Here is a 16,743-nt window from a genome sequence, read left to right as displayed (position 1 = left end):
GTAAAAAGAAAAAAAAAAAAAGAAAAGAAAACCCTCAGGTTTCATGTGGATCATTTGAAGGATTCCGTTACGCTTACCCTCAGCGAGTGTATGTGACATTTTTTCGATTTTTCTCGAGACAACAGACTTCTTCCACATCAGGGTTCAGTCTTGCTAAAGCATAATAATGGGACTTCTAGCATACATTGTACTAGATTGCTTTTTTGAGCTGTAATTAAAAACTATTTCAAATATCAAATAATTTGCAAATTATTTAATGAATCGAATTTCTATTAAAAAAAAAACATGTTTTAGTTTTTTTGTTTAAAAACGGCTTTTTTTAATTGACGGTGAAGAAAATGCACTAATGTAATTTTTTTGTGATTTGGTTTGTAATGTCAAAAAAATCTACCAAAATACTGATACATTTTTGTAATCTTAAAAAAGATGTTTGCAAATGTCTTATTCTGATTCAACACAATGCTCATCAGTCTGCTTTCATAGAGGGCTAAAGAATCAAATAAAATTTCCTGTTGAGAAGCCACCGTGATGAACATTAGGACAGTATTAGGCACTGTATATGAACCGGTGGTTCGCAACCTTTTGTCAAGGACGTTCACCCTGGGAAATATTTTTTTAGCCAAATATGCTCTAACATTAAGTTGCTTCAAGTTCCACTCAATTTGCTCTTAATTTGAAAAAAAACGGTTCTATACTTCCGTATATCTTTGAGTCCAAATTGATCTCACGTGTAAGTCGCCCCCCCCCTTTTTTTTTTTTACTGCAATTTGGGTGAACTTTACAAAACGGGAATATAAGTCTACACCTGACTTTAGTGGTCACATAGATCATGGCTGTCCAATTAAAATGACAAAATTATGGTAAATTTAGAGGCATTTCTACGTCGTATATCGAGTAACATACTGTTGCGGTTATGGAGGATAGGGGGTGGGTCTGAAACGGGATATGACTGCAAGGTAATTTAAGTGTGTGCATTGACGCAAATGCAAAAAATTATGTTGCAACAATAAAATGATTTGAAGTTTTATTTTTTATTTTTTTTTATGTTTTATTTTCTGTCACAACTGAACATTGATTTGTCTAGCAGTCCTAAATGTCATAATCACTATTTGAAAGGGCCAATATCTCCTCCTATTTCAATGTATGAATATAACTCCCGGACTTCCTCCCTGTCATCTGTTTCAATATGATTGAAATGGAGGTCTTTTGAAATGTTTTGCTTATCATCTTACTTGGGATGTTCTCCCAGTCTTTTCCTTTTCATAATTTGTCAAAGTTAAAAACTTAGCCGCGCAGCTTTGTTGTCAACAAAAAAAAAAAGGAGGCAAGTAGGCGGCGCTTGGCAAAAGTGGATATTAGCGATGTTCTGTACAAACACTCTAAAATGGAGAAATACTATATAAAATTAGAGGTATATTTCCTCATTTCAGGCCTTGTAGCATATTTCATATGACTTATTTTGCATTTGAAAAAATGTTATTCAAACAGAAATATTTGAAGAAAATTGGTCTGGTTTTGAGTTTTGCACTTCTAAGTCAACCTCTCTATATTGGGGGTGGAAAATGAGGGGAAAAAAAAAATTGACTCGTACTCGGAGAAATACGGTAATTAAATTTGCTGACACATGCGGACACCCTGTTTAAGTCTAATATCACCCCGGAAGAGCTTTCGCGTACCCCCATTGCGTACCCCAATTAACCTGTTGGACGACACTCACTTGGACACATTTTACAGATCAGTGCAAGTACCTTCTCTGTGGATTGCGCCGTGCCAAAGAAGATGGGCACAAATGCCAGCCAGATGATGCAAGTGGTGTACATGGTAAAGCCGATGGGCTTGGCTTCATTGAAGGTCTCGGGAACGCCTCTGCTTTTGATGGCGTACACGGTGCAGGTGATCATCAGGACGATACTGTAGCTAAGACACAGGATGAGGGACAGATCCGACATGTCGCACTTCAGAACCCCTCGGGCAAACTCGGGATTGGGAGGCTTCTGCTCCTCATAGTCGATGATGGTGTGCGGGGGAACCACGCCAAACCAAATGAACACGCCGAGGACCTGGAGAGAAGGTGGAGTCATTAGTTGGCGTTTCGGCTCGGGTTGAAACTCGATTCCAAAAAATGTTCTTTCTTTTTTTTCTTGCTCACGACGCCCTCGTTAGTGTACACGTCAGGAAAAAAGGCCAAGCCAAATCAGACAGTTGCCGTTTCTTCTGATCACATTTGAACAAACCAAGCTAACTTAAATGTGCTCTTTTAGCCAGCAAATTTACCACTTATAATAAAACTTATGAGGAATTCCATAACGCTGTACAATATATTTTGTATTATAAATGTTGAGTTTTGCTGTTATAACATTACATAACAGTACATAACAGTAGTTATTTGTCAAGTAAGGCCATCTTTATTTTGGAAATAAATAAGCATGTATTTTTGTTAAGTCCAGAATAACAGTTCATTGTATTTTCTTTTATGCTAAAAAGAAGTAGCAAATGTATGAAGTGAAATCCTTAAAACTCATTATCCATCCATCCATCCATACTCGTTAACTAATAGAAGTCAAAATGATGCAACTACTTAATTAAAAAACTAATCACGATGCACAATTAAGTAAAAATATGTTGAAAATAAAAAAACATATACAAATTGGTTCTTTGTAATTAAGTGGAATGTGCTATTTGGTCTTCTGTGTTTAGAATAGTTTTTCAGCAAGAAATGTGTTTTTTAATATTTTATCCCGATATTATGTTGATATTAAATTACAGTTTTCTTCCTATTACTAAAATGAGTGTCTAGCTACAGCCCTGGAGTGAACCCAACACATGAGAGACATCTACCTGCACTGAGATAAGAATGAAGGTGATTATGAGCTGAGAAGTGGGACTGATGAACTTGGGTGGCGTGACCGACTTCTTGCCCTGCTCAAAGATGCGGTAGATGCGGTTGGTTTTGGTCAGCATGGCGGCGTAGCTGATGCACATTCCGAGGCCCAGAAGCAGCCTGCGGAAGGCGCAAACCGCGACGCTGGGCTCGGCGATCATGAGGAAGGTGATCAGGTAGATGAGGAAGATGCCCGTCAGCAGCACGTAGCTGAGCTCCCTGCCGGAGGCTCGAACGATCGGCGTGTCGTTGAAGCGGATGAAGGTGCCGATGACCCCCGTGGTGGCCAGGATGCCCAGGATGGCCAGGAAGACTGGGATTATGGCCCAAGGAGAACTCCACTCCAATTTGATGATGGGCGTGGGCCGGCACCCCGTGCGGTTCTTTAGGGGTCTCATGTCAAAGGGGCACATGTCACAGCTGAACTCGTCCAGAAGGTACTGGTAGCCGTCGCAGAGCTCACAGTGCCAGCAGCACGGAACGCCTTTCACCATTTTCTTCCTCTCACCAGGCTCGCAGGGGAAGCTGCACACGGAATCCGGGATCTTGCGGTCGCCGCCTGACCACTGCATGTCTTCTGGCTATGAGAGAAGTACAGATATAGTGCGGTTACTGTACTGTTCTAACCACGCTCCTTGTAGGGAGCTCAAACTCAACAAACAACAAACAGAGGGCCAAAATGGGCAATTTGTTGTTGGTAAATCCACCAGAACTCAGATACTGCTTTTCGGGTTGGCCAGCAGACGCAGAAGCAATTGCCTTTTTTTGGGTGAAAGACAAAACTGATTTTGAGATACTGAATACAGCAGAAAAACAGCTATTTGCTAAATTATGAAAATGGTTCCTAAAAAATATATAGTGTTCCCTTGCCAGCTTCAGGGTTTTTTTTCATCTTCAAAAGACCATCTTTTTACACCAGTGCCGAGCCGATGTAATGCAATTACACTCCCGTGCTCAGTCCTAACATGGAATCTCAAGCAATTTAACATCCTGTTAATGCTCGGTCTTATTCAGCTGCAAATGAAGGCTTTTTTGCTTAAACCTAAACTGCTACTCATCATTCTACATCAACAGAGCCAAGGCATTAAATAATTTTGGCAACATTATTTCGTTATTTATTATTATTATTATTTACAACTCTCTGGCTGTCAGCTTGTGGTTCAAAGTGAGCTTCAGTTTTTGCAGCTTCAATGCTTCACTTTTTTTTCTTTTCAAAAGAGCCATCACTTTACAACAGTGCCGAGCCAGTGTACTGCAATACCATTCCCACACTCGGTAGTAACGTGGAGCCTCACGCAGTCTATCAGCATGTTAACACTCCATCTTGTTCAGTCGATATAAAGGCACTTTTGCTTAAAATTAAACTACATACATGTTTAATTTGTGTGCAAAATAGTTTTTTACGTTGAGTCGGAGGTGGTTTGTCCATTGGCCAATGTCCTTGTAGCCAGGGTTGCTGACATTGGAAAGCTGGTATTGGAAGATGTCGTATCGACCAGGTGCATCCCCATTCTCGTTGAACATCACACCAGTTCCTGCACTCCCTGTTGGATAGAAAGAGTATTTCGTCAGCCTTCGAACCGTTAAGATGTACAAACTCTTGAAAAATAAAAATACTGTACACAAACACCACCCGCATTCTATAGTGAATAGAGCGACTGCTTGTTTATGTGGCTCTTGTGCCATACAGCGAAAGCTAAGTGCATGCTGCGCCTTAGTAAAGGCTCTCCTGCGCTTGAATGGTCTTTCAGTATGCTTTGCTCCGGTGCCCCGACGTGATTGGATGTTGCTTTCACTTGCCTGTAGGCGAACAACCAGGGGAAAAAAAAAAACAAAACACACCATACAAGCCAAGGTCACCCAGCAAGAAGCGAGCAGCGAATATGCTTTCACGCAACACCCTCTTCCTTTTGCAAAACAGTGACTTTTTTATGGAAGATGATGAAAAGCGTCGAACGTGGAGGCAGCCAGAGGGATGTGCTGCGTTCAATACATTAGCAGACACATCTCAAGGTGGTGCTGGTTTCCTTTTAAACCCCCCCCCCCCCCCCCCCCCCCCAGTTCCTCAAGTCAACCTTGCAGAAGCCCAAAGTCAAATCTTTTTTTCATGAACACAACCACGCTTTGCGCAAGAGGTGGTCAAAATAAAAGTCAATGTTGAAATTGTACCGTTAAAATTGACGGCGCGAATGTATTGCAGGAGCATGCGTCCCTCCACGGGGTCCATCTTGTCGCAAATGCCCATGGAGCCGGGACACAGGTCCATGTGCATGCTGTGCAAAGCGTGAGCCATGGCGTAGACGGCATCGATCACAAACTGCACCTTCCCCTCCTGCTCGTATTGAGAGTCCCGACTTATTCTTTCCTCACCTAGGAAAACACGGACCTGTCACGCCAGGAAAATAATATTTAGAATTCTTGGATGAATGTAACGTGGAGTTTACCTGTACATTTTCTTCTGTCGGCTTCATATTTGACGCCGGGCCGCGTGAGTTTGCACTTGAAGTCATCTTCCCAAAATTCAGCAAACCAAATGTTTCTTCTGTTGTTTTCCAAAGATCTTGTTGTGAAGTACTGGTCAAATCCTGAAGCATTTTGCAAAATTGTGAATATTAGATGACAAATGATGACGAATGTGAACTTTCGGGCAGCTGTGACAGATATATGAATTTCTTCTACACGACTCCTCTATCACTGTCAAGCATCATAAAATACTATATTAGTGGTTGTCAAATGGGGGTAGGAGTACCCAAAGGGGTGTGGGAAGGTTTCAAAGCTAGTTTAATGATGTTTCAAATCTTCTAAAGCAGTTAAAGGAACAGTGCAATTACAGTGACTCCTTTGCAAAACATTGTGTGCCTTTTTGTTACAGGTAACAGGTCTTTGTTCTTTTGTTTTTTGATGCCGTGACAGGAAAAGCATGGTTGTCTTTTCAGATTACAAGCAAATTAACTGGAACATGAAGCAATTTAGTACTAGATTGCGTTATAGTGACTCTTGTAAAACGTTGGATGCATTTATTTTCTTGCATGTATCACTAGATCTAATGTTTTTTTTGTTGTTTTTTTTTTTTGTTTGTTTTTTTTAAGACCCAGGCCGGAATTTTATCATTTGGAATAATGAGCAAACTAATTGAAACATGAAGCAACTTATTGGTAAATTCTGTGATAGTGACTTCTTTGCACAAAATTGCATGCCTTTATTTTGTTAGCAGTAACATGATCTAATTTAATGTTTTCTTAAGGTCTTGACAGGAGCAGTACAGTTCTCTATTTAAATTCGGAGCAATTTATTTGGAACAAGAATCGTTAAATTGTGTTCGAGTGAATCTTTGTATAAAGTTGTATGCGCTTATTTTGTTGCAGGTCTAGGCAGATCTAATATAGTTTTTTTTAAGGTCCTGGCAGAAACAGGTCGGTGTTCTTTTCAAATTAAATGAAAATTAATTGGAACATGAACTTACTTATTTCTAAAGAATGTTATAGTGACTCCTTTGCAAAACATTGTATGCTTTTATCATGTTAAGTTTTATACAGCTCCAAGTTGTTATTGGCAAAGCAATTTTCTGGCAGAGACAGAAGTAACATGAATGGTCTTCTATTTGTTGAAATATGGCACAGCAGTCTCTTTTAAGTCTCTTTTTTCATTCAAAATGCTTTATGCTGATTAGATGGTACTTGGTATTTCAAAGGGGGTACATAATTTAAAAAAAACACTGAGAACCACTGCGATAGATGCTGAATTCTATTGATTTCCCTCTCATATGACCTACCGTCTATGGACGCTCTTTTTGGCAAGATGGTGACGGCCCCCTCGGCAACCTCCTCCTGGTCTTGGATGGGGGAGTTCTTGGCCCCCCAGCTGTCGGAGCCAACAAATAGAAAGTGGCCGGTCAGATTGGCCTTCTTAGCAGCTTGCAACACTCGCCTGCGAGGAAACAGATTTTATTTTAATATCTCAGTATTCTTCACTTTATAGCACAAAGACAGCATGCATCAAAATTGCCTATTCAAATTCAGTGCATAGCTGAAAAGATGTGCTTGGGTAATTTTCATAATCATTTTATCTGCTTCTCTTCTCACACTAATGTGCCCATTACTCTGCAATCTGGATTAATCAGACATCACAACCTTTTTCCTTTGCTCCAGAAAAAAAAAGATTTCATTAAGATAAATTCTGAGTAATTGCTTCAGCGCTTATTAAACCCATTACATTAATAATGAAGTCCAAAGTCCATATCCCTTGCGTTCTCTTGTACTGGGATTTGTTTCTGACATTGTCTTTTCATTTTTTTTTTTTTTTTTTACTGAGCATTTCAGCTATCTATAATCACAATTGTGGTAGATTTGCATCCTCCAGCGTTCTTTTACAATTTAAACCTTGAACAATATTTCCATAGATTTAGTGTTTTCACTCTAACATGCATCCACTCACTTAATGTCGTCCTCGTTGGCAAAGATGATGACCCCGCGAGCGTTGGACGTCTCCATCAGTCTCTTGATGATCTTTTCAAACTCCCCAGGTCTGGGCTCTCGAGGGATTTTGATGGACTGTGCAATACATAGCCCCCCTGTGTTGCACACATAGATTTTGTTATAAGCATTTTTTTTTTTTTTTTTGCATCTCATGATACCTTACTGTTAACTAAAAAAAAAGACATTATCAAACACATTATCAAGAAGCAGCATACGTTAATGAATAACGGTGTTCATATGACTGTGATTAGATCAGATGTAGTTTTTGTTTTAATATAAAGCAGTGTAACAAATGGCTGCATGGGGCATAGGCGATCAAATCATTATTACATTTTATTGCAGTGGTTCTCAAATGAAGGTACATGAGACACTTTAGGAGGCACTGTATGTGAGATTTTTAACAAGTATTCCACAGGTAGCAATAAATCTAATGTACAGTTGTTTTAATGTAATAGGAACAGTACATTTATATTTTCAAATTAAGAGCAAATTAATTGAAACAATCACATCGTCGCAAATTTATTTTTACATATAATTGTATGCCTTTATTTTTTTGTTAAGTTTCAAATGGAAGTGTCAGTAATGACACAATTTTTTGACGAATCAGAAACAAAACAACAAAACCACGCTACATGATTTATCTTCTGGATTAGCTGAACAAAATACAGCTAGGGATACCACTACAAATGTAGTTCCAAAGTTTAATAAATCAAACATGAGTGGCACAGCACTCTCTTTTAAGATTTTTTTTTTTCTTGCTTCCAAAAATTCTGTGCTTGCTAGGGGGTATTTTCATTGCTTTAACTGGGCCGTTGCGCAAAGATACAGAGGTCACAGGTCACCTATTGTGACATTTTTCTCTTGAAATTTGTGATAGTCTTGTGACTTCTTTTGTAATGTCCCCCCTAAAATGCTATTTGATTAAAAAAATATATATATGCAAGTTACGTACACCATTGTAGCATACAGCACAAGTCTCCAGTGTGGGCAGCTAGCTAGCAGGAGTATTAAGGTTTTGCGATACTAAGGTACGAGGTGCATTCAAATAAATACATTTGGAAGTTTTAAACTCGAGCAAAAATTATGTATTTATTTATATTCATTATTGCCTGTTATCTGTAATATATTAATTACTTATCTTAATGATCTGCTGTTTCCCACTGCTTAATTTACCAGACAGCATTTGGCACTGACAGGTGCCATGCCAATAGCACTGGATACTTGGCTGGAAAAAAAAAAATTCACAAAAGGTACATTCTTAAAAAAATCTTGACCTATTCATCATGACGGTAGCCTACTTGCTTTTGAAGACTTTTGCATTTGCTTTGCATTTGTTAACGTTTAAAATTTGGTCAGTCCGAAGCAAAGATAAGACCGTCTCTCTTACTGTTGACAATTGTTGTGCGCGCCTTGACCAGATATTGTGTGTGTGTGTTTTGTGATATCAGGTATCGTGAACGCGGGCAGCATCTGAGGAGCTGGGGGATTTACTCTATGTGCTGTATCTGAATTTAATATTAATGTGGCTGCAGTGCAGACTTGAGAAAAACAACCTGCTTCTCTGGATATCTGGAGGAAAGCATCAACTCCGCTCTCTCCGTAGTTGCCCTCTGATGCTAGCGTTGAGACGTAGTTCCAGCCCATGGCTTTAACGATGTCCACCATGGCCTGGGCTTGGTAAGAATCAGGAGGTACCACACGGGAGAAGAACTCGTAGCGACTATTGTCGCTCAGCTCCGGCGCAGTGGAGGCATAGCTGATTTGGGGGATCTGGAAACACACGGAGGGATTCGTGGTTACAAAACGTTGGCGACAAATGAAGTGCTGATAAGCCGATTTGGAAAGGGGTACCCCAGGGTTCTATTTTAGAACCGCTCATGTTTTTTCTGTATGTACTGTACAGTATGCCAATTAGCTCTGTAAAATCATGCAGACTGCTGGATACTTCCAAACGTAAAAATTCTAGATTCAATATTGACTTTTTAGTCACTCAATCAATCTTAATTCAACGTAAGATTGTGATAAATGCAGAAGAAACTAGACTACTTTTTAAAATGGCAAACCTAACAGCAACCTACAAACATGAGTAGCTGTTGAAATGGTTCTAAAAATTATATGTATGTCTAATTTTTTTCTGAAACATTTTACAGGGTCCGAAAAAACATACATACAACAATAACAAACCATGAAACAGTTTTACATTTCCTGAAACAAAGATTTAAAAAAATAAATAAATAAAGAAGCAACAAATGCTCATTCCAGGAACGAACGTTGGTTGAGTTAGCTCGCTTCTTTTATTGATAATAATGCCATAAGAACCTCAGCTGACACAAGCTGTTGTTAGCTGCAACTCAGGCACTGGCTGCTAACAATTGCTGTGTAATTAAAAAAAAAAAAAAAAAAAGTGCATCATTTATTTGGGGGATTACGGTAATCAATAAATTGATGCATGTGACATTCATACTGCAAACTGACACTGCAGGGGATTAACATCCCAAAAGTGGATGATAGTTGAGAGTATTCATCTATGGCAAAATCACAGAAAGTAGCAAACTTTGCGGGGCGACCTGCCCCGGTTTGCCTTGAGGCTGCAGTATGTCATCGTTATGAAGTACAGATGGTCGGAAACACAGCCATAGAAGAGCTTGTTTGAAAAATTGTAAAACGTATGAGAAGATTGATTCAGAGGTGTACTACGTCTTTGCTGACGAACTTTATGGAGGATACTTTCAACCCTGACCCAGCTAATGCCGCCGTCTCTATGTGTGGCTTAACGGCGGGGCCTCTGGAGCCACAGAGAGAAAGGTAGACACAAGGGGTAGAAAAGGGAGAAGAAGAGAGGAGAGCGAGAACCATTTCACAGATTATCAGAAAGGATTAGAGGGGTTTTAGTCAAATTACGTTAAGCACAGAGGGAGAGACCGAGATCAAGGGACTAGAAAAAGGTTAGCATTTCTCAGTTGTAAGCCATACAATATATTTAATTCTGGAGTGCAGTTTGCTGCTTTGCGTTTTAACTACATCGAGCACAAGTGTGAAAAGTGAAAGCAGAGCGAATGCCTTGGAATGCTTTTATTTTGTTGTTCCCAGAAGGACATCGCTCCCGACCCCGGATATAAGGAACACGATGTGATTCTAAAATCATGTTCAATCTCCAGTTCAGGGCACCAAAAAGTACATTAATTACGCTGACGTTGACATTCGGCCCCTGTAGCACATGTTTACCGGTGGCTCAGGCTCCATTTTAGCTGTGTCTAGCCTAAATTAGCTGCTAGCAAGCAGCAATTGACTGCTCCGAAGAGATTGGCGATCATGACGATCAGAGTCAAATGACTCTGGACACTTAGATGCTGACAGCCTGACACAGTTGCCATTCCTACTGATCATTTTTTAACAAACCATGCTGACTCAAATATGCTGTTTCTGTTCCAAAAAGTTGGGTCAAATTGACCCACATATTGGGACTGTAATCTATCTCGACCTTCTAGTCAAGCAGTCTAACTGCGGCAGTCACTTGTTTTTGTCATGGATCAATTCCACAATTGAGAAAGCATCGAACAGGAAAATGAACATGATCTACAACCAGATTTACTAAGAAAAAGCACTCCATACCAACAAAATAGTCTTCTCCTTTGCTGATCGATTGAATGAACCCAAAAGTGACTAGTTCACCTTCTATGCGCCATTGCCAACGAGACAAAAAGAGCAAACCCTTTCCTCCTGTTAATTGACACTCCGACGTGCGTATGATTATATGCTACTGTTTGAATCACAATTTTAGCAATTCTCTTATAAGTCAAAATTAATAATGTATCCTTAGGTGTGATTGGGTGCGTGAATGGTTGTTCGTCTCTGTGTGCCCTGCGACTGGCTGGCAACCAGTTCAGGGTGTCCCCCGCCTACTGCCCGAAGCCAGCTGAGATAGGCGCCAGCAAGCCCGCGACCCCTGTGGGGACAAGCGGCTCTAGAAAATGGATGGATGGATGGATGGATGGATGGATGGATGGATGGATGGATGTATGGATGTACTCATCCATTGTGAATGCAATGAAGAGATATCCATGCAAAGTTTCTACAAATGGAGCTTGGTTGTTTCCAGAAGATCAAACAACTTTTATATATTTTTTAAATCTCATGAGCGAAGTATGACCTTCCAGGGACTCCGAGATGCATGCACTGGGCGTGGGTCTTTGTTGCAGTGGCGCTACGCGGTGGAGTAGAGACCCAACGCAGTATGGGGGATCCACGGGTTAGTGCCTTCATTTGCAGCTTAACAAGATCGAGTATTAATAAGATGTTGGACTGCTTCAGACTCCGCGTTAGGACTGAGCGTGGGAGTGTTCAAAGTACATCAGGGAGGCGCTGCTGTAAAGTGACAGTCTTGAGGAAAAAAAACGCAAAGCACTGAGGCTACAAAAAGTGAAGAGCAAAGCGGCGAGGGAACGGTGTTCTTCCCGTTATATTATCATTACATCTTATGAATATTCTCACTTTACGCCTCCAATTTTACATGGAAAAAGCATAATATGTGTCATTTTGAAGACGTTTCGAGTTACGTCGCTTCGAGACGAATGATAATAGCGGTCATTTCTCATTGAATTTGACCAAGGAAGTGGTTGAGAGAGCTCCTCCCCTGTCGAGGAGCAGATGTTCATTGTACAGTGGGGTGAACGCGAGCGGAGAAGCATGTGCAGTGGAGAGTGCAGCACATATGGACAGTAGGCAGAAACACACCATTTAGCTAAATCTACTCCTCCCGGGCCAGGCCACAAGTTGCTGTTATCCTGGAAGCAATGTCATCCTCTGGCCTGATGCTCTATTTTCAGCCCAGGGTCCTGAGCTGCTGAGAGGGGCTTAGTGGAGGTTGGGATCTATAATTCTGTAGTTAACATCTGCCCTGTATGCAAGCTGCTGCTCCTTGGCTCCCAGGGAGCATCCTGCTCATAAAGAATGCAAGGAGCCCCCAGGAAGGAGGAGAAATACGCTTCACCCTTTCATGACTCTAAAACTTTGCTTCATTGTCCACCTTGAGGTATTTCTAGATTTGCGGAAATTGCGGCCCGAGCTTGGTAATTCCATAACACGACAGCGTGCGGGATTTAGACGCTGTACTCGCTGGGAGCGGTATAATCATCGCAGGTCAATCGTCTGTACGAAAATTAAAAAGCTACATGACAGATTAGTCGGCCGTGGTCAAACACAACAATAAAGGTTCACTCAGCGTTCCGGCAAAGCTGGATTTGATTGACACTCGACACCGGGGTTCACTAGCCGTCTTGAAAGTGACAGCTAGTTCTTGGGCAGTGATTGACAAATTTGCATATATTACCTTTAGTATCGGCGTTAATTCAATATTTTGAAATCTGTGAATATTTTCGGAGACACCTTTGCACCTAATGTTTGGGTTTCTTAAAAAAAAGGAGGCATCAGGCACCTAAAAATTATTCAGTTTTCATTTATTAATCACACTAAAATCAAGTAAGCATTTATTATATATTATTATTGAGTTAATTTGATACATTGCTAAATAACAATTTTATTTTAACAGTTAACAGGTGATTACTTAAGAATTCTCAAAATCTTGGACAAGGTATTTTACGACTATGTTATATAGACATTGTGTAATTGCTTGCCAAATTGATTTTTAACTGTGTTAATGTAAAAAGCCATGGCCCTAACATCTTTTTATTTTTCTGTATGTGGCCCTCAAAGGAAAAGTTTGGAGACAGTACAAACCAGTTATTATTATTATGTTATGTATGTGTTTATTTAGTATGATTTAAGTATTAATTGATTATTGTGTTATTACTATTATTATTATTATTATTATTATTATTAATAATAATAATAATAATAATAATAATAATAATGAAAAATGAATGGTGGGCCGCAAATGGCCCCAGGCCATTGCTTGGACACCACTGCGATTCGTTACTCAACACGGATAGCTAGTAGTTTTGGATGGCAGCCAACATCTTCTCTCGCGCTTTCACGGGAAAAAATAACGTAGATGATGTCTCGTTTTTAAATTTAGTTGCTATGTGAACTATAAGCAGTTTATTTTGTTTTTGTGTTTCCTTGTATCGTGTAGTGAAATGTAGAGCCCTAAATTACGCACGGTGTGGCTAGCGGTTTTGGCTAGCAGCGAACATTTGACGACGCTCTTTCCCGGAAATGAAAAACATAAGCAGCTGATGTTTTATTTTGAAAAGTAAACACGTTTAATCCGTTCCTCTTTGAGCAAAAAGAATCAGTTTGTTCTCGTTATCGTGTATCATGACTTTACTCACCGAGAAGCAACTTTAGTCGCGTTTTGTTTACTTACCGAAAAGAGCCTGAGCACGTTAGCCACCATGATGGAAACGGAGCTGCCGGAAGCGCCGATCACACCCACCACCCTCTCGGGTTTGGGGATAATTGGAGGTTCCCCGTTGGAGCAGCGCACGTCCGACGTGTCCTTCTGAATGAGGGCTTGGACAAAAGTCAGCGATTGCTCCAGCGCGTAGGTGTCTCTGGAGCACGTGTCCAGTATCCGGGCTCCCAATGTGATGTTGGGCAGCAGTTCCGGGTCACTGTTGATCTGATCCAGGGCGTACAGCATGGCTTCTAATCGATGGATCCCCTTTTCCCTTTTGATGTCTCCGCAGGGCACGCCCACTGGGCCCCGGGAGTGCACTGGGAAGAGCCCCCCCAGGGTGATGTCCCCCTCGATTTTGAGGGACTGGGTCTGGGTGCCCTGATGGGCACGCAAACTTGGGAAGGTCCCCATCAACAGCATCCACAGCAGTTTCCTGCGCCAGATGCAGTGATGGGACGAGAGGGCTTCTGACGTCATGATGCTGACCTTGAGGTACTTGGAGCACCACACCTCCCCTTCTACCTTTCACACCTGCGGGGTCATTCGCAAAGACTTGAAGGTCCAGCCAGCATTCATTTCACATTTACGAACGCCACGCAATTTCATTGATCGATCACACCCAAATCAACCGTTTACCTATTGTTCATATATTGACGTTTTTTCCAACTGCCTTCAACGTAAGCAGATTCGGTTTTGGGGTTTTGGGAGACACTGTGAGCCACGGGTGTCAAACTCAAGGCCCGGTGGCCAAATCTAGGCCCGCACATCATTTTACATGGCCCGCGAAATGCTAATTAGGACTTCAAGTTTCTGATTAAAATACCAACTTTGAAAGACAACAAGCATTTTTTTTTTTTTTTTTTTTTTTTTACCAATCTCCCTTTTGAAAAGTTTTTACTGGCCTCTGATTTCAAAATGAGGTAAATGTGCAACAGTCACACAGAAAATTTGTTTGACTTCACAGCCATAACGTCCCTCTGACAGACACTAGAAGTACAATTTAGCCCACGGTTAAAATGTGTTTGACACCCCCGCAATGTAACCCATCAGAAAATATCTTATTGACCGCAGTGTTATGAAGAGACATGTTCTTGATGGTTTAGTTGTCAATTTGTCTTTTCATTTTTGCATATTTAGAAAAGAAATAGGCAATTAATGTCATTTTTAATATATACAGCTCAAAAATGGTTGACGAGCCACAAGTTTGGACATCTAACCAAAATCAATCAAGAACTTGCCTGTTGTTCGTATATGACAGTTTTTTTTTTAAACTTAATTTAACATACCATATTTTCCGCATAATAAGACACACCTAAAAGCCTTCGAAAAGCCCTCCAATAATGCAGCTAGTGTCATTTTTAATTTATGCTGCGGGGCGCTCAAAAAGTGATGACAGGCTACTAATGGCCCCCAGGCCATAGTTTGGACATGGGGTGTAAACATGAGTGGATTTTAGATACAGTGTATGCACTCCCTGGATACTTCATTAGCTTCTCTGATACGGTCTGCTGAGATCTAAAACTTGAAATAGCCTCATAATTTTGATTTTTATTTCCGTCGACACCGCCAGAGAGGTAATAATGGAAGTTTATTTTAGTTGTGTGCAAGTGGGTTTGTTTTATTACAAACACCTGAAATATGCACTCTAATTTTCCGCCACAAACGTATATTAATATCTGTTTTGAACACGTTTTTGAATTCCCTTATTTTGAGTTGTATTTGAATGACCACTGCATTCCGTTTAAAGTGTGTTGTTGTTGGTTTGGTTTTTTTTTTTATCCATAAATGTTTTGCACCTCTACTTAGCGGAAAAAAATTAGATGCAACAAAATGAAGACATAAAATGTTTTGGGAAGGAGTCACGAGTTAGCAATGAGTCTTTTCATATACTATTTAATTTCCTTTTCATTTGAAAAGAAAACTGTACAGTATTCCTCATATGGCATTAAATTTGTTTTGCTGATATCTGCATAAACCAAAGGCATACAACATTTTGCAAAGGAGTCTGTGTATCACAGTTCACCAGTAAGTTGCTCCATGTGCCATTTAATTTGCTCTTAATTTGAAAACTGTTTCTCACGACATTCAAAATCATTTAATTAGATTTGCTGATACCTGCAGCAGAATAAAGGCTTGTTTTGCAAAGAAGTCAATGTAAAGCAATTCAGCATAAGTTACTTCATGTTCCATTGAATTTCTTCTTCATTTGAAAACCTTGCAGTTCCTGTCATGGCATCAAAAGCACTGCAATAGAATACCTGCAGAAAGCTTGTTAAAATCTCATGTACCCCAATTTGAGAACACTCTGCATGCATTTAATAACACTTAGCATTTGACTGCTTTTGTGCCTGAAAAGAGTACGAGAAAAATTGTACAAAAAAAGTCAATTACTCACCTGCCCATTTTTCACCACCTTCCGGGCCAATGTTGATTTTTATCCTTCACACGTGCCCTTACCCATATTTGCAAGGCTCTCTTCTCCGCATCAAAGATAGATCCCTTATCATCTCACTCACAAAAACTAAATGAATAATAATAATCACAAAAGCGCTCTAAAAACTTGCAATTGTGATGCACCCAACCCAAAACCGAAAGCCTGTTTGTTCAGCCTTTAGGGCTATGGTGTCATGGCAGAGTCGAGGAAAAGTGCGGGGCAGGGGCAGAGAAAAAAAGTGCAATATCACAGCAGTGAGATTCTACAAATCACTGGCAAATCCCTTAAAAGCTCTCGCTCGTTCTTTTTCCTTCTGCGCGTATCTCTGCAGCCGGCTGCTCCACCCTCCTCCTACGCTCGCTCACTCCGTCTCTCGGCGCACTAATGGCCACAGATTGGGATTATCATGCAGGCGTCTGTCAAGAAGCCACGAGGTGGACTAGCCCACTTTTTTTTTTTTTTTCGCACAGCTGAACCAAATACAGAACTCTCTCCACCCCCCACTATGATGGACCTTGTCGGTCACTTTGAGAGATTACATGAGTGATTTGATTCATCCACTCGCGCAAACACACGTTCACCTGTTTTAAACAAC

General features: G+C 40.5%; 1 protein-coding gene across 1 annotated transcript in view; it reads right to left on the bottom strand.

The window, feature by feature from the left end:
• The window catches only part of grm6b (glutamate receptor, metabotropic 6b), an 18,060-nt gene extending 1,547 nt beyond the window's left edge, over window positions 1–16,513 (bottom strand). The window contains exons 1-10 of the mRNA XM_088424560.1: window positions 16,110–16,513; window positions 13,682–14,245; window positions 8,910–9,126; window positions 7,316–7,451; window positions 6,654–6,808; window positions 5,326–5,466; window positions 5,051–5,251; window positions 4,286–4,425; window positions 2,839–3,462; window positions 1,749–2,060 (exon numbers count right to left, since the gene is read on the bottom strand). Of these exons, the coding sequence (XP_088280686.1) occupies window positions 1,749–2,060; window positions 2,839–3,462; window positions 4,286–4,425; window positions 5,051–5,251; window positions 5,326–5,466; window positions 6,654–6,808; window positions 7,316–7,451; window positions 8,910–9,126; window positions 13,682–14,191 (2,436 nt within the window). The 5' untranslated portion in view covers window positions 14,192–14,245; window positions 16,110–16,513. The remainder of the gene's footprint in view (window positions 1–1,748; window positions 2,061–2,838; window positions 3,463–4,285; window positions 4,426–5,050; window positions 5,252–5,325; window positions 5,467–6,653; window positions 6,809–7,315; window positions 7,452–8,909; window positions 9,127–13,681; window positions 14,246–16,109) is intronic.
• Window positions 16,514–16,743: the final 230 nt, after the last annotated feature.

This window comes from Hippichthys cyanospilos, chromosome 9 (assembly GCF_059441005.1).
Source record: "Hippichthys cyanospilos isolate Australia breed blue-spotted pipefish chromosome 9, RoL_Hcya_1.0, whole genome shotgun sequence".
In the NCBI taxonomy this organism is placed as follows: domain Eukaryota; kingdom Metazoa; phylum Chordata; class Actinopteri; order Syngnathiformes; family Syngnathidae; genus Hippichthys; species Hippichthys cyanospilos.
Note: the sequence above shows the minus strand (reverse complement) of the source record. Positions and strands in the feature narration are given on the sequence as shown.